The 20,557-nt window shown below is 41.9% G+C and overlaps 1 protein-coding gene across 4 annotated transcripts in view; it reads right to left on the bottom strand.

Annotated features, from left to right (window-relative positions):
* The window catches only part of cep135 (centrosomal protein 135), a 25,594-nt gene extending 5,037 nt beyond the window's left edge, over positions 1-20,557 (bottom strand). For 2 of the 4 annotated variants that reach the window (XR_009648114.1, XM_060866758.1), the window contains exons 1-25: positions 20,287-20,557; positions 18,677-18,811; positions 18,355-18,545; positions 18,071-18,238; positions 13,905-14,046; positions 13,694-13,778; positions 13,430-13,558; positions 12,384-12,599; positions 11,494-11,559; positions 9,527-9,677; positions 9,147-9,370; positions 8,881-9,036; positions 8,133-8,276; positions 7,346-7,423; positions 6,607-6,758; positions 6,384-6,499; positions 6,094-6,248; positions 5,804-5,859; positions 5,389-5,557; positions 5,183-5,293; positions 4,745-4,930; positions 3,626-3,835; positions 3,290-3,492; positions 2,527-2,631; positions 2,269-2,424 (exon numbers count right to left, since the gene is read on the bottom strand). Coding sequence is in view for 3 of the 4 variants with exons in the window: in XM_060866758.1 (XP_060722741.1) it covers positions 2,269-2,424; positions 2,527-2,631; positions 3,290-3,492; positions 3,626-3,835; positions 4,745-4,930; positions 5,183-5,293; positions 5,389-5,557; positions 5,804-5,859; positions 6,094-6,248; positions 6,384-6,499; positions 6,607-6,758; positions 7,346-7,423; positions 8,133-8,276; positions 8,881-9,036; positions 9,147-9,370; positions 9,527-9,677; positions 11,494-11,559; positions 12,384-12,599; positions 13,430-13,558; positions 13,694-13,778; positions 13,905-14,046; positions 18,071-18,238; positions 18,355-18,545; positions 18,677-18,789 (3,482 nt within the window). In the remaining variant the exon portion in view is untranslated. Of the gene's footprint in view, positions 1-2,268; positions 2,425-2,526; positions 2,632-3,289; positions 3,493-3,625; positions 3,836-4,744; positions 4,931-5,182; positions 5,294-5,388; positions 5,558-5,803; positions 5,860-6,093; positions 6,249-6,383; positions 6,500-6,606; positions 6,759-7,345; positions 7,424-8,132; positions 8,277-8,880; positions 9,037-9,146; positions 9,371-9,526; positions 9,678-11,493; positions 11,560-12,383; positions 12,600-13,429; positions 13,559-13,693; positions 13,779-13,904; positions 14,047-18,070; positions 18,239-18,354; positions 18,546-18,676; positions 18,852-20,286 lie in introns of all 4 variants that reach the window. The other 2 variants (XM_060866759.1, XM_060866760.1) reach the window with 2 other exon arrangements.

The raw sequence follows: 20,557 nt of genomic DNA, 5'->3' as shown, positions 1-20,557 counted from the left end.
GGTGTGTGATGTGGTGTGTGTGTGCAGTGTGTGGTGTGTGCACGTGTGTTTTGTGGTGTGTGTGAGATGTAGTGTGATGTGTGTGCGTGTGTTTTGTGGTGAGTGTGTGATGTGGTGTCTGTGTGCGCACGTGTGTTTTGTGGTGTGTGTGCAGTGTTTGGTGTGCGCACGTGCGTTTTGTGGTGTGTGCGCGCATGTGTCTGTGGTACGTGTGTGTGTGTGCGGTGTGTTTTGTGGTGTGTGTGAGATGTAGTGTGATGTGTGTGCGTGTGTTTTGTGGTGAGTGTGTGATGTGGTGTCTGTGTGCGCACGTGTGTTTTGTGGTGTGTGTGCAGTGTGTGGTGTGCGCACGTGTGTTTTGTGGTGTGTGCGCGCATGTGTCTGTGGTACATGTGTGTGTGTGCGGTGTGTGATGTGGTGTGTGTGTGCAGTGTGTGGTGTGTGCACGTGTGTTTTGTGGTGTGTGTGAGATGTAGTGTGATGTGTGTGCGTGTGTTTTGTGGTGAGTGTGTGATGTGGTGTCTGTGTGCGCACGTGTGTTTTGTGGTGTGTGTGCAGTGTTTGGTGTGCGCACGTGCGTTTTGTGGTGTGTGCGCGCATGTGTCTGTGGTACGTGTGTGTGTGTGCGGTGTGTTTTGTGGTGTGTGTGAGATGTAGTGTGATGTGTGTGCGTGTGTTTTGTGGTGAGTGTGTGATGTGGTGTCTGTGTGCGCACGTGTGTTTTGTGGTGTGTGTGCAGTGTGTGGTGTGCGCACGTGTGTTTTGTGGTGTGTGCGCGCATGTGTCTGTGGTACATGTGTGTGTGTGCGGTGTGTGATGTGGTGTGTGTGTGCACGTGTGTTTTGTGGTGTGTGTGAGATGTAGTGTGATGTGTGTGCGTGTGTTTTGTGGTGAGTGTGTGATGTGGTGTGTGTGCGCACGTGTGTTTTGTGGTGTGTGTGCAGTGTGTGGTGTGCGCACGTGTGTTTTGTGGTGTGTGCGCGCATGTGTCTGTGGTACATGTGTGTGTGTGCGGTGTGTGATGTGGTGTGTGTGTGCACGTGTGTTTTGTGGTGTGTGTGAGATGTAGTGTGATGTGTGTGCGTGTGTTTTGTGGTGAGTGTGTGATGTGGTGTCTGTGTGCGCACGTGTGTTTTGTGGTGTGTGTGCAGTGTGTGGTGTGCGCACGTGTGTTTTGTGGTGTGTGCGCGCATGTGTCTGTGGTACGTGTGTGTGCGCGGTGTGTGATGTGGTGTGTGTGTGCACGTGTGTTTTGTGGTGTGTGTGAGATGTAGTGTGATGTGTGTGCGTGTGTTTTGTGGTGAGTGTGTGATGTGGTGTCTGTGTGCGCACGTGTGTTTTGTGGTGTGTGTGCAGTGTGTGGTGTGCGCACGTGTGTTTTGTGGTGTGTGTGCAGTGTGTGGTGTGCGCACGTGTGTTTTGTGGTGTGTGCGCGCATGTGTCTGTGGTACGTTTGTGTGCGCGGTGTGTGATGTGGTGTGTGTGCGCATGTGTTTTGTGGTGTGTGTGCACATGTGTCTGTGGTACGTGTGTGTGCGCACGTGTGTTTTGTGGTGTGTGTGCGCATGTGTTTTGTGTTGTGTGTGTGTGTCATGTGTTATGGCACACGTGTGCACCAGATACTACACCAGATACTGATTCACCAACTACGGAGCTATGGAGCTGATTGAGACGCACACATTGTTTTCATATTGTAAAGCGCCTGTGTTTATTCAAACAGGCTAAATGTTACAGAAACCAGACTAATACTAACGTCTGCACAGCATTCTCAAAAATATATTCTTTTATTAAACTCTTTATAATCATAAGAAAAAAATGATAATAAGGCCACTTATAGGGGGAAAATGTAAACCCCCCCCCGTTGTCAATGTAATAGAAATGACTTGCTTGCTTTGTTTCGCTGTGTCTTTATAACTGCCTCTGGTCTCTTTCATATCCTCTGAACATGTTCTTCCTGTTACAGCAGTTATTTCTCTATTCTGGACAAGAATATGTCTATTCTTCCCGACCTATATGTTATAGCCAAACATTGTTTAAACAAAATTCTGCTGGTATTATTCATGTTGTGGCTTGTGCACATGTTACAGGATACAGTGTAGGGTTTAGCAACGTGAACACCAGTAAGTATGCATTGGTCATAATTTGTTTATTTGCTCTATAGCCATGAATTTTTTTTTTTTTTTTAATTTTTATATTCTAATAAAATCACATGCATTTGCTTACACGAGTCATTTGTGGAAAATTAACCCATGTAAATGCAGCACTCACTTTTCTGGAGATTTTTCAAATAAGCGTTCCGGTGTGCGTAAGGCAGAAGGTTCAGGGGATGATGGGCGTGGACTGTGTGAGGTACTGAGGGGGGAGGAGCTACGCAGTGATGTGAAAGACACACCCTGTCTTCGCATCTCCTGGACTGCCCTTTCCCTGGTGAGAGATGGGTTGAAGAGTCAGTTGTCTGAATCACAGTATGATGCAGATAAATGCTATGAATTGCGCGTGTGCATAAGGTGGGTCTGAATGTCTGACCGCTCAAATCGCTCTGTTGTCAGTTGCCTCTTCAGCACGTCCATTTCTGTCTGGAGCTGAGACAATTTTCCGCGCAGCTGAGAAACCTCTCTAGCATGACTTGCTCTATAGCAACCAAACACACAATAATGTTCAATGAGATCCTTTTACACACAACACCTTTTTTACTGCATGTACCAGTTTATAACATCCATAGAATAGACGGCACTGTTGACCGAATATCACCGCCATCAACTGTGCTGAGGAAGGAAAACATCTTCATTCATATAATTATCTATTTAGCCAATGATGTGGCCATAGCACAGTATTTAAAATAAAATCATGCAGATAAAGTTTAAGAGCTTCGGTTAAAATTCACATGAAACATCAGGATTGTAGAAAAATGTGATCTTTATGGCCGGGGCATGGTTGTGGGTGAAAGATCCGTAAGATGGCGTATTCACAAATTGCTGATCTCTGGGAGTTGTTAATGACAAACAAGTCTTTAGAGTTTACACAGAACAGTGCAGAAAAACAAAACAAAACAAAAAACTGCTCCAGTGGACGCTGGTTACGCAGGTGGAGACGGCTCTTTGACGAGACGTCAGGGGAGAATGGCCAGACTGCTCCAAGATACAAGGAAGGCTGCAGAAACTCAAATAATCATTCTACAACCATGAAACAATCTCACACCCTGCAGTTTCAGGAAGATTTTTCATTTTGATGAGCTTTTACAAGAGGTGGGCTGTGGAAGGGAAGTGGACTGAGACTTTCTGACACTTACGCTTTGCTGTCTGCGAGAGCCAGGCGGTCTTTGAGCACTTTCAGCTCCGATTCCCTTTCACTTGCACTGAGATGGTTCTGAAACTCTTTCTGTCGGTTGGTGGACAGCAGCGTCTCCAGGTTACGCACAGTCACCTTCTCGCTTGCCAGCTGCTTCTTCATGAGCTCCATCTCTGAACGTACATCCTCCATCTCACCAGTCATCTGAGTTTACACACCATAGACTTTTAATAACTTCTTCAGAGAGCTCCTCCTTGTATGATGATCTGAGATGGTCTGCTTTTAACAATGCGTATATGTAAATGCGGACAATGTGTATTCCTTGTCTAATACTTACCCTCTCCAGCTCCATGCTCTTGGCAGCAAGTTGTCGTGTGGTCAGCTCTTTGCTGGAGTCTAGTTTAACACAGAGCTCACGTACAGAAGCGAGATCAGCTAGCACTGATGCCTTCTCGACCCGTGCAGCCTGGAGCTCGTCCTCCAGCCGAGACGTTGCCCGCATCAGAGAGGATACCTGAGCCTCATATGCCTGTAGTGCATTCATGTGCTACACAATCAAGCAAGGAGACCAAGGATTATATTAAAGTTTTCTTCATCTTCCAAAAGGGTAGTTTAGTAAAATAAACTAATTTTCTCAATTTAAATTTGTGATGGGGGGCACGGTGGCTTAGTGGTTAGCACGTTCGCCTCACACCTCCAGGGTTGGGGGTTCGATTCCCGCCTCCACCTTGTGTGTGTGGAGTTTGCATGTTCTCCCCGTGCCTCGGGGGTTTCCTCCGGGTACTCTGGTTTCCTCCCCCGGTCCAAAGACATGCGTGGTAGGTTGATTGGCATCTCTGGAAAATTGTCCGTAGTGTGTGATTGTGTGAGTGAATGAGAGTGTGTGTGTGCCCTGCGATGGGTTGGCACTCCATCCAGGGTGTATCCTGCCTTGATGCCCAATGACGCCTGAGATAGGCACAGGCTCCCCGTGACCCGAGGTAGTTCGGATAAGCGGTAGAAAATGAATGAATGAATGAAATTTGTCATGCAAAATAAAATCTATATACATTCTGCAAAGTAGAGCCACAATTTAACAGACTATACATAGCACTGTTTAATATAGCACACACAGTCTTTTTACCCCCTTAGTATCCTCAGATGTTGGTACATATTATGGTTGAAAATGAATCAGAAGTCTTCCCAAAAGATTTCCCAAACATCTTAAAGTGAGACTCTTAGCTGATAGCACCATATTTAACCCGACTTATTTATAATTCATCAGGATCAGAATCAGGTTTTGCATTGCTACCTTATAATGATTTTAATTGTCCTCCATATTCCATCAGATTCTAAACAACACCTCAAAATACTATATATCTATATTTCTTTATTTTGATTGTATCCAGAATCTCCATTTGAATTTACATAAATATCAAGTCATAAATATTGAAATATATGCAAATTTTTACACTACCTCCTGTATCTCTCGGTCCTGTAGGGAGACTTTCTCTCTGAGGTGTCTGCGCTCTGTGTCTGAGGAAAGAAGCTCCAGTTTGATGGAGTTGTTGAGACCCTCAGCCTGCTGCAGTTTTAGCTCGCGCTCCTCAGAGTCCGTGTGCGCCGAGCGGAAATGCTCCAACATCTCCCTGTTCTCCTGTTCCTGTTGAATAACAGACATATAATTCAGCTGGTGTGCTTTCACAATAAAGCTGCTGATTAGTGATATGATTTTGTCCTTTGACAACTTCATTTGTACAAATTGCTTCAACTGAAAGAAGCCTTGCTCACTCGAGGGCTAACAATACGAAATACACAGTACACAAATCTTTTTTCACTCAATACACAGATTTGAGAAGAACACAAAACCATACATCACGTTGAAGTGAAATAACAGGACATAAATGTAGTTTACCTTTGATGCCATCAACTTCTCGATCTTGGCCACTTCAGAAATATAGGAGTGAACTCTCATCTTTAGGTCATCCCTCTCTCTCAGTGCCTCTTCCATTTCTCTATGCACCGCCTTTACACAAGAGCACAGGCACATTGTATATACCATAATTTTCATAGAGCTGGATTGCTATTTTCCATCATGTCCTTCAGCGTCTGTGTGTATACCTGGTTTTCTCTGGTCATGGTGACCAGGTCGTCCTGTAGTCGGCGGTTTTCTCGAAGTGCAATCTCTCGGTCACGGCTGACGGATGAGAGCTCCTCCTGCGACTGATCTAGCTGTCTGCGCAGACTAGCTATCTCCCGCTCACGGCTGCTCAGCACCCCCTTTAGTTGCCTATAAAATACACACCACACACAAAAACTGCACCGACAAGTAGAACAAATACAAAATATCTTTTCTACTACGTAAAGACTGACGCACACCAGACTTGTGTGTTCACATAAAGATGTGCTTTATACAAAAATAATCCACACACATTATTTTCATACAACCGCACCGTCACTCATGTTACAGTCAAATCAGACCAATCAGAATTGAGAATTCAGCCACACACACACACACACACACTCACTGACTCACTCTAAAGAGTTCTCCATTTCTGTTATGGTGAGGCGAACTTCTGTCAGCATCTTCTCCTGCAGAATATTGGAATCTCATGAATCTAGTTTTCATCACAAATAATAACCTACACCTCACAAGTGGTTAACTTTATAACTGTATGAATACATTTTCAATATTCTTGCTTTCTAACACGGCCTAAAAGTATAAAAGGGAAGCACAAGTGACGGCATGGAGATTTTAATTTGTTGCTGTTGGTGATAATATTAGGTGATATTAGGTGCTGATGGTGATATGAGTTACTAAGATACCTTCTTGTTTAGTTGGTCCTGGAGTAGGACCATGCTCTCTGCCTTGTGGTCCACAGCCTCCTGCAGTATGTCCTTCTCTCGATCCAGAGATGCAATGGCAGCCTGCAGCACAGCCACCTCATCTTTTTGAGAAGACCCATTCCTAGTCAGGTCAGCTAAAAACACATGAACACCAACCGGCTTAAGATGTGCTTATTAGAAAAATAGTGGAACCCATATCAAGACCCATAGCAAAAAGAATGATGGATGAATATGTGAGCATGGTAGTATGATTTCTGAGAGAGACTTACAGATTCGTTCCTCTAATTTGTCCATATGTTGGTGAGCTGCCTGTAGTTCGCTAGCCTTTACAGACAATCTGTGCTGAACATCAGAGAGAGACTTCTCCATCTGCTCCTGCAGCAGTCTACAATCACAGACATTTTAGTTTTCTAAAAGCTGAGGATTGTTGCAAGCAGCACCTGGAATCCAAGAGATTGTACATCGCCAAAGACACAGATAGACACACAGTACCTCAGAGTGCTGTTCTCAGACCTGTGCTGGGCCATCTCTTCTGCATTCTGAAGCAAGGCTGCTGAGCGGGCCTTCAGCTCCTCTTCGAGAGCCACACGGCTCTCCTTTAATACGGACGCTTGAGTGCGCAGATCTGACCGCTCTCTCTCCAGCTACAGTTCACAAGTCAACTCCAGTTTAAATTGATAAACAAATGGCTACATGTCGGACCTACTGACGTTCTATCATAAGACGACGCTTTAATGGATGCAAGTACATTTTTGTCAGGGGAAACAATACAATGAGAAACAATAATTGCAATCTTGGGCTATAATTTTAAGCTGCACAGATTTTCTTTCCTGCAAAGCAATGGTTTCAAAATTATCGGTAAAGATCTATGGCTGTGTCTGGAATCCAAGATGCCACCAATATTCCCAAAAAACACTATATATTAAAAAAAAACTATAGTGATGGATGACAAAGGCAGGTGTACATGTGAGCTACATGAGTTTAGAACAGATTCTTTTAATTAGATCCTTGATGTTTATTTAATTCTTACTATTTAATACTTAACGGCAATCTTGGAATCTGACCTCATGAGATCTCCAAACCATAACTTATTCTTTGCTGTACACAATTACATTAAATCAATCTTAGGGTCAAATCTACACGCAACACACACAGCAGAATTACATCAGCAAGTATACAAACATCTGTTACCATCAGTCCATAATTACTGATAGAGTAAATAGATTTGTACCATCTGAACTGTGTTCTCCAGCTCCATTATTCTTATCTCCTCCTGCTCTCTGTCTGTCAGAGCTGAAGTCTGGGCCACCTGCACATGTCAAACACACACACACACACACACGTTGTTGACTGTGAGAACAATGAGACATGTTCCCCTTTCAAATTAAATCTAAGAAAGACACACTTACCAGTAACATATACATATCTACTCCAGAACTTTCAACCTAGTCTCTATCTACCGTATCTTTAGTGAATATTCAATTAAGAAGCATTGGCAGAATTTGAATACTGAATACTCACATTTTTTATGTATATTTATGCAATAAACCTCCGACAAGGGATCGGCCGAATAAAAGATAGTAGACCTTCAGGCTAATTCCCAAAACAATATTAGTATTATATTGTCATATTTTTCCATTTAGAAAGTAGCCTCTTCTCTTAAAAGGCAATGCAGATTGATATTCTTTCAACTAAATATTCATAAATTATTGATTATTGTGAGCACATTGAGTGAAAACAATGCAATCACTGCCCCAACAATTGTGCTACATTTGCACATAGTCTTGTTTAAATGACTCACCTTTTCAATTTTTAATACAAAGAAAAGCATTCAACATTATTGGTCTGGTGATAAATCAGACATTACAAATGTAGTAAATAGAGATTATGTTGAAAAGTCATAGAGTATTCCCTTATGACATTGGTATGGTTTGGCAGAAACAGACAAACTACTCTCCCATAAATTTGCAGTGGTCTACCTCAAACATAAATGGTCTCACCAAACCACCCATACAAACCTTGAGTCTCTCACGGAGTGTGTCTCTTTCTGTTGTGACTTTATGGAGCTCGGTGTCTGCCTGCTCTCTTTCCTCTCTCACTCTCTGCTGCAGCTCTGGAGATAATGTCAACTTGCTACGAACACTCTGCAGCTCCTCCTGGGCCTAAGCCCACGCACGCACGCACGCACACACACACACACACACGCACACACACACACACGCACACACGCGCACACATACATACACACACACATATACATACACACACACATATACATACACACACACATATACATACACACACACACACACACATACATATACACACACATATATACATACACATATATACATACACATACACACACACATATACATACACACACACATATACATACACACACACATAAACACACACATATACATATACACACACATATATACATACACATACACACACACATATACATACACACACACATATACATACACACACACATAAACACACACATATACATATACATACACATATATACATACACATACACACACACATATACATACACACACACATATACATACACACACACATAAACACACACACACACATATACACACACATATATACATACACATACACACACACATATACATACACACACACATATACATACACACACATACACACCAAACAGTGAAGTTTATTGGTTTACCTATTGCATAAACCACACACATATGTAATGTGCTAAACTCCTGTGATTGTTACCTGTTGATACTGAGTGCTGAGTTGGTCTTTCTCAGTGGTGAGCAGTTTGACTTTAATCTGAATGTCCTCCATGTGTTTCTCAAAGTCCAGCAGCATGGCTTGGAGCTCATCTCTCTCTCTTAGTGCACGTGACAGTTCACTGTCTGCACTCTCTCCCTGCATAAATACAACCAGCAGAATAGAAGAAACATGATGCAATAGTAGCTATTTTTTTCCAAGCATCTGTTTCTGCAGCATTGTTAATTAATGTTTGTGTATGTACTTACTCTCGCAGGCCAGCTCCCACGCCCTCTGGGACTCCTGCTCTTGGAAGGACTGGCACTGCCTGCCCCACCCCTTGTCTTTCTGTATTTCTCTGCCTCATGTCTGTAGTGGTCCCTTTCTTCTTCCAAACTCTTTACGAAAGCGTCCAATCGAGATGGAGAGCGCTCTTTTCCACACATGCCATGCCGAGCACGCGTGTGCTCCAACTCTAAAACCATTTCTTTATCTGAAACAAATTCACAGACCTACAATGTAAGAAATGCAAGAAGCATCCACCGACTGATGTATTCTTGCAGATATAATTTAACCTCATTAACAATATCAAGTCTTCAATTCTTTTTGCTGTCTTTACACATCCATCGAATTAAAGATTAGTTCTCACCAGCTCGTGTCATTTTCTCCACTTTGTCCTGCAGTCTCTTCTTTTCCTCTTCCAGGAAATTCATCAGTCCTTCCATCTTCACATTTTCCTCCTTCAGTGCTGATAGCTGATCCATCAAACGGTCCTTATCGAGATTGTTTTCTGCTTGGTTCTGAAGCGAAGACATGTAAGTATTTTAAGCAGAAACCTTAAATAACTAACCAGAAGAACAAGGATTCAATCATTCTAAACAGAAAGATTTGATCTAGAACATGTTTACATTGGAGAGTTTGCAAATCTTGAGTGGAAAGCCAGAAGAATGGAGCTTATCTTAACAGCTTATGGGGACTAAATCTGGAATGGGATGTTCAACAATCACAGATAAGTGACATATTGCCAGGTGTCTGCATGCTTTTAGTAGTAGTAGTAGACAATAAAGTAGCCTTTATTGTCACTGGTCACAGGTACCAGCGAAATTAGCCATCAACCTGCCCATACATACAATACATACAATATGACAAGGGGGGGGACAGGACAGGAAGACAGGGGATTGAAAAGAAATACAGCATAACATGAGGGAAGGGAGAAAAAAAAAACAACCCCCATACTATGATCCGGTGGGGAGTACAGTGTGGGAACAGGAAAAAAAACACCAACAACATAAGCACATAAACAGTACGCCATAAACACACGACTTGCAACAGGGGAGGGGAGTGGGGGGTGGAGGTAATCCAGCACAGGCAAGCAGCCATCAGGTCCTGCGGCCTTTATCTTCGGCGCTGGTCACAGACCCGCTTGTCAGACTGGCGGTACAAAGCGGCGAAGGCGTGGGATGGGGGGTGGGGGGTGAGTGCATATCTTTGTGTGTGTGTGTGTGTGTGTATGTATGTAAGTGTAGGCCTGGAGAGTCGTTGCTCCCGGCATCAAATCTTGGTGCCTCAGTCCGCAAGATTGTCATAGCGATACACAGCAAATTGCCATGGAGACAACCTTGGTTAGGTCCCAAAGAGAGTCAACAATCAGCGGGTGTCTATAGAAGTGGGGAAAGGAACGCAAGAGCGTCTCGCTGCAGTGCTCTTCCAGGGGAATTGTTGTTCCAACAGCGGCCTTGGCCGAGGCCAGTGCTGGTTGAGGGAAGCCGAAAGCAGATAAGATTGGGATTGTTTGGTCTTGGGGCGAGTAGACGCATTCCAATTTACACGACTACTCTCTTAGTCCATTCTGGTCTCCATTTTTCTTTCCAAAGCAGTGAGCTTCTCCATGATGTTAACCAAAACAGTATCCAAAGCAGTGAGCTTCATCGTGATGTTATCCATACTGCGGTTATTAGTCCCAGCCTCAGTGCTGACCGCTCTGCCCACTGCATCGATCATGACGGGCAGCTTTGGGAGATTTTGGACAGCTGTTACCGTTTTCTGATTCCCTCGATAATTAGGGCAATGCCTAATCCAATCAGCAGAACTCCTGTTATCATGATTCCGAATAGGTAGATATCTTCGATGTCCTCCACGGAAAGAGGCGCCAGACACACGACCCGCCACTTCTCCCACGCGTCCATCGTATAGCCAGCTGCAAACGTTCCGGCAGGGCAGTCAGGTTCCACCGAACCCAAGATTCTCGTCGAGAAGATGGTGTCAATTGCGTTGAGAGACCAGTTTATCAAATCCATGATATTTTAGTTTGGAGAGCAGTGCGGAGAGAGTCTCTCAAAGTATAAGACAGTAGACGAGACGATATTTTGGCCATATACTCACATACAGTACTGCGATATTTACAAATTCCTCATTTAGCTGGCACTTTAATGTAAAGGGTCTTACACTGAGATACAGTTGAGCAATTCAAGCAGCTCCCTTAATTTATCAGCCTTAACCCCTGAGCATGTCCTATCTGTGAAGCTAGCCTTTCATACTGCAACAAATGGCTAATTTAACAAATGATTTCCCATGATAAAGTGAGAAGCAGGAGTTTCAGGAGCCTCTAATACCTACCTGTCTTAATTTAGAAATGACCTCTTCCAGTTCTTCTGTTTGTTTGTGCAGCCGCTGAACCTCTTTCTGAAAACAGGCAAGGGCATCATCAACAAAGCATGGTGGCATTAATTAAAAAAATAAATATATTCATGTATCGTTTTACAACCCCAAATTTCATAGTTGTATTTATGCTGTGCTCTATAACAGTTTAGCCCTGTGGCTGAGATTAAGCATAGATGTAAACACAGCACATCCCATATGCAGAATTATTGGCACTCTTGGTTAGAATGGTTAAAATGATTCATTTGTGTTGGTAGTTCAGTCTCACACTGAAAAATTTGATAGAAATATAAGCTTTAATAGAGTTTATTCTAAACTTATTCTTACAAATCGACCCCTCTCCCGTAAAGGGGACCGACTTCTCCTTGTTAGCATAACAGCAGTGATAGTAATCCAGAGTTTACAGGTTTTCAATGATTTAGGCATGTAATCATGTCACTAGCTTGATTCCGCTGGTCATTAAACCATGTTAGTGTGGATTAGGAGGTATGATTTAAATCACTGTTCTGTTTGAAGTTCCAGAACCTAGATACAGTTTCTTAAATTTGTGCCTTTCTGACCATCCTCGTATCTAAGTGTTAGACTTGTGATTTTGTCCAGAAAGGTTCATTACACGTGTCACGTGTTTCTTTATATTTATTTCCCTAATAGTGAATTTGAGCCGCTTAAGACATGGGACAATGCGTCTAACATTTTCTGATACGAACTTCTAGATGGGCAAATAATTGCAATGAGGTTTTGTTTAAAAATGTTGTTTTGTGCATGTTATGTTATACAGATTTTTTTCATGACTCTCTATAAATGAATCCCAGTTTTATCTTAAAGCAACATGTTAGAGGGTTCCTTACCCTGGCCTCCTGCAGCTCCATGTCAGCTGTCTCCAACACCATCTCTTTGTCTCGCTCTAGCTGCTGTGCGAGCTGGTCTATCTGTGTGAGTTCACTGCACAGCTCCTGGTTCTTGGCGCTTAGGTCGGCCACTTCACTGGAAAAGGTCTTTTTCTTTTGTTGCAATCCTTCCACCTTCTGTTCCAGTGTCCTGTTTGTTTCCTGCAGGTACTCAATCTTTTTAAGAGAGCGAGAGAGAGCGAGCGAGAGAGAGAGAGAGATAAAGCTCTCAATGACAAGGCTTTATGAAATAAGTATATTATACAATATTAGACGTTTATGCTATACTGCTTTAACAAATGCTAATATAGTATTAACTCAAACCAAGTCCTTAGGGCACTTTAGAAGAAAGTGATACTAAAACGTCTGCACTGGGAGGTGTATTGCTTAACATGGCACCTGAGCCAAGTTGGCACACATATATTTATGTGAACATTTCCTCTATTTCTCCCTGAGCACTCGGAGAAGTGTGTGTGTACATGTGCACATCCGTGAGCAGCCCAAAGACAAAACCAGAAGAAAAAAAACCCAGAATCATTTGTTTGAAACACAGTTTAATCAGGGTAGAACTCATAATATGCCATGTTTTCTAAAAGGCAGGCTGCAGCTATAGTTTCCAGCAAATGTGAACAAATCATACATAATAGTATTCCAATAATAGGAAAAGCATTAATTCAATATGAGTGTAATAGATGTAGGGCAATATTGCAGCATACGTCTGGTGATAAAGTAGGGTATTATTCAGACAAATAATTAAGGCAAATAATTTTCAGCATACTATTTTGGCCCCCGATTATAGAGAATTATGATGAGATACAGTGTTTTCATTTCTTTTTTTAGTTTGTTCTTTTTTCCCACAAAAGAGGAAGCATTTCACTTCTTCTTGCAAAAAGTGCAAATTAGTTTCTTTGAATTAAATACATGCAAGTTAATAAGCATTAAAGAGACCTTCAATTTCTTTCTACATGCAATAAAAAAAAATATTTGGTACACATGCAAGTAGTCACCTGTAAGTTTAAGTGAGCAATGAGCTTTTCATTACTGATGTTCTGAGACTCCAGAGAGATGACATCATACGGTCGTCCTCCATCTAGAGCTCGATTCAGGCGCTCAATCTCTTTATCTCGCTCCTCTACCTATGGACAAATAATGGCCAAACAAGCACAACATTTTTAAATGGAAAGTTGCTTGGATTTAAAGTTATTGTAGTTTGCGATTTCAGGGGTTATCATTTTTCGGTCTCAGTTCTCATGAATATCACACACACACACCTGAGCATTGAGGTGCTTGATTCCCCCCTGGGCTCTTTCTAGATCCAACTTCAGTGCTGTCACTTCCTGCTGCAGTTCCTGAATCCTAAAAAAAAAAAAAAAAAAGACAGCAGACCTCACTTACCCAAACTGCATTTAAGCATAAAAAGAACACATCTGTCGATGCTCTTTATAACCGTCAATCTAGCTGTAGTCATAATCTCTCTCAGACCTGTTGTCTGCCACCTGAAGAAGATCAGCAATGTACGGGTCATCTGGCTGTGCCACGGCTGAAGACATGCCACGGGACGTGGGGAGAAGCTCGTCTATCTGCATACGCTGGCGTCGGAAAGGGATTGGCCTCTTTTTCCCTCCTGTTCATCAAAATGAACCACGCATTCATAACATCATCTTATTTTCTAACGTTCTATACTTAGAGGGCCTTGTTGAAACATAGTGAATGTTGTACAGCTGAGGTGCATGTGCAGCACATACAAAGTCTGGTGTGAGAGTAGTTTTATGTTACAAATATTTGAAATGCTGCCCACATGCCCAGGATAACTGATCACACATGCTGGAGTCTTTGGGAATGTTTACAGCATTCAATTTATGACCCATGTACAGTCATGAGAAAGTAAGAAATGTTGAACATGAAATGTTTCTCTTGAAATATTACATACATATACAATTTCTATAACTGTCTAGCAGTCTCTGCTATCTAGTGGGAGAAATTTGCAGAATTCTTTCGACTGTGCTATGTTTGCAGGATTTCTTGCATGTGAAGCTTGTTTCAAATATCTCGGAGCATTAGAATAGGATTCGGATCTGGCCTTTGTCTAAACCATTCCATAATCCCCCGTTTTTCCTTTTTACCCATTCCTTGGGGGATTTAGTTTATGTTTGTGATCATTATCCTGTAGGAACATCCTTTTCATCAGCTTTAATATTTTGACAGTTGGCCTCACATTCACCTCGAGCAGTCTCTTGTATGAATGCGAAATCATAGTCAATTGCAAGTTAGCCAGGCCCTGAGGCAGCAAAACAGCCCAGAACATTTCACCACCATGGTTTAGAGTTATGCGATCTCATGTTATTTTAATTTTTCTGACTTCGGGAGCTGTCAGCAAACAACTCTATCTTTTACACGGTCTGGTCCTTGCCTTGGTGTTCTTTAGCAAGTTTTATTTTGACCTTGATGCTCTTTTTAGATAGCAAAGGTTTCCACCTGGCATAGCTCCCATGTAGATCAATCTGGTAAAGTCACTATCTAATGGTAGAGAGATGGACTTTGACATCAACACTGGCAAGAGCTACCTGCATTACTGTGTAGAAGACTTCTTTTAACATCGTACGATCTGCTATTGTATAAGATTTCCTGAAGCTCCCCGGCAGTGGTTTTGAAACTTCTCAACTTGTAATTGATTTCCCAAAATGACTAATTGAAAAGTATCAGTCAACTTCTTTAATCAACTTCTTAAACCCGATCCCAGAACCACAGGCACCTACTACCATCTTAATCTTCTTAAACCCGATCCCAGAACCTCAGGCACCTACTACCATCTTAATCTTCTTAAACCCGATCCCAGAACCTCAGGCACCTACTACCATCTTAATCTTCTTAAACCCGATCCCAGAACCTCAGGCACCTACTACCATCTTAATCTTCTTAAACACGATCCCAGAACCTCAGGCACCTACTACCATCTTAATCTTCTTAAACCCGATCCCAGAACCACAGGCACCTACTACCATCTTAATCTTCTTAAACACGATCCCAGAACCTCAGGCACCTACTACCATCTTAATCTTCTTAAACACGATCCCAGAACCTCAGGCACCTACTACCATCTTAATCTTCTTAAACACGATCCCAGAACCTCAGGCACCTACTACCATCTTAATCTTCTTAAACACGATCCCAGAACCTCAGGCACCCACTACCATCTTAATCTTCTTAAACACGATCCCAGAACCACAGGCACCCACTACCATCTTAATCTTCTTAAACCCGATCCCAGAACCTCAGGCACCTACTACCATCTTAATCTTCTTAAACACGATCCCAGAACCTCAGGCACCTACTACCATCTTAATCTTCTTAAACACGATCCCAGAACCACAGGCACCTACTACCATCTTAATCTTCTTAAACCCGATCCCAGAACCACAGGCACCTACTACCATCTTAATCTTCTTAAACCCGATCCCAGAACCACAGGCACCTACTACCATCTTTCTGAAGGCCTCAGAGAGATCTTTTGCTCAAATCATTAACACATGTCAGGTATCAGCACATGTATGGGTGTGCTAAATTTTTCCACATAGGAAACCTGCATTTCTGTTTATTTCCATTAAACGACACAATGCATAATTTTATGCATAATTGTTATAATGAAGACAATATCTGGATGTCCAAAAATGTTGGATAAAGTCTAAACATGTAATGGGGCTACAATTACTTCTGCAAATGATTGTATATACAAACTGAATAATTAACTTATGTCTATTTAAGTCTTTTCAAGACTTGCAGAAACACAAGCATGCCAGGATCCACAATAAATATTCACACATAAAGCTTTTTTTAGATGGATTTAAGGAAGCCTTCATTTTACAGTATTTGTAAAGGAAACTACACACACATCCTATATATATATATATATACACACACTCCCTGACAAAAGTCTTGTCGCCTGTCCAAGTTGTAGGAATAACAAATAATAACTTGACTTCTAGTTGATCATTTGGAATCAGAAGTTGCTTATATGAAAGCCAAAGGCCTCTAGATTACGCTTATTTTACTAAAATAAAATCTTATCATGCCTTATTATTTAATTAGGACAGAAAGATCAGACTTTGCTTAGACAAACGTCTTGTCACATCTCTAAAGGATTCAACCAAATCACAGATTAGAGCATCACCTGTGAGAAATACTGTAATTAACACATATCCAGGTGTGTAGAAGAAGAACCCCAGCACATCCAACCTTCATTTGAAATGCATCCTGACCTCTGACAGCATGTCAAAGATTCAACCACAGACCAAAGTGCTGATCATTAAGAGCCTGAAGACCAAGTCTCCTGTCCCCTGCTACAGCTTTAATGTATCTAAACGTCAAGTGGAGAGGATAAGAAAAAGATCTGAAGAAACCGGTGAAGTTCATGACAGGCCCAGGTCAGGTAGACCCCGTAAGACAACTGTTCGAGAGGACCGTTTGTTGGTTCGACAGTACAGGCCCAGCTTTTTTTCAACTGCAGCAGAGCTACATAACAACTGGTCACCAGAAACCAGTATTAAACAGAAGACAACTAAAAAAATCGTGTTGCTTTAGCCAAGGCCCACAGCTTGCAGGACGGATGGACTGTGGAAAAGTGGCAGAAGGTTGATTTTTCCGATGAATCATCTATTGAACTGCATCCCAAACTTCACAAATACTGCAGAAGACCTATTGGAACCCACATGGACCCAAGATTCACACAGAAAACAGTCAAGTTTGGTGGAGGAAAAATCATGGTTTGGGGTTATATTCAGTATGGGGTCGTGTGAGAGATCCGCAGAGTGGATGGCAACATCAACAGCCTGAGGTATCAAGACATTCTTACTGCCCAATACATACCACAGAAGAAAGCAAATTCTTCAGCAGGATGGTGCTCCTTCTCATACTTCAGTTCCTGTAAGCAAAGGAGGTCAAGGTGCTCCAGGATTGGCCAACCCAGTCACCAGACATGAACATTATTGAGCATGTCTGGGGTAAGATGAAGGAGGAGGCATTGAAGATGAAACCAAAGAATCTTGATGAACTCTGTGAGTCCTGCAAGAATGCTTTCTTTGCCGTTCCAGATGACTTTATTAAGTTATTTGAGTCATTGCAGAGACATATGGATGCAGTGCTCCAAGCTAACGGGAGTCATACACAATATTAATTATTTTTCCACTGCACCATGACTTTATGTTCTGTACTGTACATTATTTCTGTTAAGTGACAAGACTTTTGTCTAAGCAAAGTCTGACTTTTCTGTCCTAATTAAATAATTCAAAATCAAGGCATGATAAGATTTTATTTTGGTAAAATAAGCTTAATCTGGAGGCCTTTGCCTTTCATATAAGCCACATCTGATTCCAATATATGATATACATACATATACATATATATCACACAGAAGACAGGACATTTTGTTAGAGATTACATTGTTGATGGACCCCTTATGGTCCACTGCATAATTAAAGGGGGTCTGTGGGATTGGTCCTGAGCGACATTTTGATAATTAGATATATAGAATCAGTAAGCCACATTTTTTTATTTCTACTATTTATTGTTTATGGCAAACCAAACAAGACAGCTTTTAATATTTGCTGAAATTGGTTGTAACAATATAGTAGACAATGTGTGTGTGATCCCACCTGGTGTCTGCACTACAGCCTGCATGTTCTTCTCTTGGAGCTGCTGAATGCGTTCGCTTTTGGCTTTGCTATCCTTCTCCAGTGCGCGGACCTTATGCACATACTGATTGTTGAGGAACTTTAGATCTGAGGTCTCGTGGTCTAGTTTCCTAATAAAAGCCTTTAGTTCTAGTCACATAAAGAACGGAATCAGGAAGATTTCATAAATACAAAGTATATTAAAGAACCTGGATATTCTTGGATGTTGGATTTGATGTATGTGATGCAGTGCAGGAAGAGCTAACCTCTAGTGGTTCGTCCTTTCTCCTCCTTCAATTTGAGAAGCCCTAAGTGCAGTTCGTTGTTCTCTCGGACAAGCCGGGCATTTTCTGCCTTATACGGCTCCAGCAGAGCGTCGAGATTTCGACTCTCCTTTTCAGTCTTCCCAGCTGAGAGCCTGGCATTTCGAAGACTTTCAGTGGTGTGGACTAAATCACTGGCAAAGTAAATCACTCCACAAAATGAATGCTAAGGCACAAAAACTGCATACACTGCTAAACAAAACATATTTAAAATCAAGACAATCAATTGATCAAATGTTAGAGATGATCATTAGAACTCACTCACCTAAATAGCTTTTCAACCAAAGGCAACGACTCGATGCCTAACGGCTGCCTGTAGCCCAGCTGGTCCAGGCGCTTTCGCAGATTTATAAATTTCCGCTCTGCATTGGTGCTCATGGTTATGCTCTTGAGCAAAGTTCTGTGGATGTGGATTGTTTTGATTTGTAGTGACAGTAAGTCTTTAAAAACATAATAAAGCTAAATCATTTCAGTTTGGCATATATCCAGCCTAAATAATTCACAATGATTTCTGAATTATCAAGCGAGGCAAAGACAGGCAAATAGATAACAGGCATCAATTTTCCTGACATTTCCTTTTAAGAATCAATAACGGACAAAATTTGGGGTTATTTTGCCAATTTGCTGATAAACTGCAATGAGCTATAAATATTAGGTTCCCAATTGTGATAAAAACTAAACCTGTAGAGTAGATAGTGCGAGAAGAAATGAAGAGGTACATGTGGCTGACTGGAAAAATCCATTAGATTAGATGTTGGAGTGTGTGTGTCTGTGGGGATTAGTGATCATTCAGCTACAAGAGCATTAGTGAGATCAGAAACTGATGTTGGAGTGTGTGTGTGTGGGGATTAGTGATCATTCAGCTACAAGAGCATTAGTGAGATCAGACACTGATGTTGGAGTGTGTGTGTGTGGGGATTAGTGATCATTCAGCTACAAGAGCATTAGTGAGATCAGACACTGATGTTGGAGTGTGTGTGTGGGGATTAGTGATCATTCAGCTACAAGAGCATTAGTGAGATCAGACACTGATGTTGGAGTGTGTGTGTGTGGGGATTAGTGATCATTCAGCTACAAGAGCATTAGTGAGATCAGACACTGATGTTGGAGTGTGTGTGTGTGGGGATTAGTGATCATTCAGCTACAAGAGCATTAGTGAGATCAGACACTGATGTTGGTGTGTGTGTGTGTGGGGATTAGTGATCATTCAGCTACAAGAGCATTAGTGAGATCAGACACTGATGTTGGAGTGTGTGTGTGGGGGGATTAGTGATCATTCAGCTACAAGAGCATTAGTGAGATCAGACACTGATGTTGGAGTGTGTGTGTGTGGGGATTAGTGATCATTCAGCTACAAGAGCATTAGTGAGATCAGACACCGATGTTGTAAGAGTGAGGAGGTCTGGGGTTCAGTCGGTGTTCCAGTTCACCCCAAAGGTGTTCAGTGGGGTTGAGTCAGAGTCAGCGCTTAACACGCCATGTCTTATAGAGCTTTGTGAACAGGTACACTGTCATCCTGAAGCAGTGTTTGATCCTCTTAGTTCCAATAAAGGACAATTGTGATGCTACAACAAACAGACACATCCTATACACTCTGTGGAATAGTTTGAGAAAGAAATAAAAATGGGTGTGAGGTGATCAAGTGTCCAAAACCTTTGGCCATTATGTAAGTAGGAAAATGTCCAAATTTGGCCAAACTTTTTCTCCAGTTTTTCACCTTCCTCCAGTATAGTAGCCTGTTTACTAATAAAAATGGCTTTTAATTATCTTTGATACTCATCATTTGATACACATTTACTTTTTCACCCAAGTGTCGTAATAATAGCTACACAAAAATGTTCCTAACCTGAACATAAATGATACAGAACCACTTACCTAGTAGTTTTCCTTTTCGATGTGTTTGTATTAGCCAGCTGTCAGCTAGCTAGTGAAGTAGCAGTTTAACGTACACATTAGCACTTAGCTTGACTAGTTAGCTACGTTTACAATGCACAAACAGAGCGGATATTATGGGTTTGGGATTCTTTTTTCCGCTTTTTAAAAGCACACGTTATCTCAGTGGGCTTCAGAAATGTGTTTGTTTGTTTGTTTTTCTTTCTTTCTTTGTAGCTAGCTGTTTCCTTTTCAGGGTGTATGTCTTCCGGCG

The sequence above is a fragment of the Tachysurus vachellii genome, chromosome 3 (assembly GCF_030014155.1).
Source record: "Tachysurus vachellii isolate PV-2020 chromosome 3, HZAU_Pvac_v1, whole genome shotgun sequence".
NCBI lineage: Eukaryota > Metazoa > Chordata > Actinopteri > Siluriformes > Bagridae > Tachysurus > Tachysurus vachellii.
The sequence above is the reverse complement of the archived record's forward strand: the minus strand, read 5'-3'. Positions and strand labels throughout refer to the sequence as shown.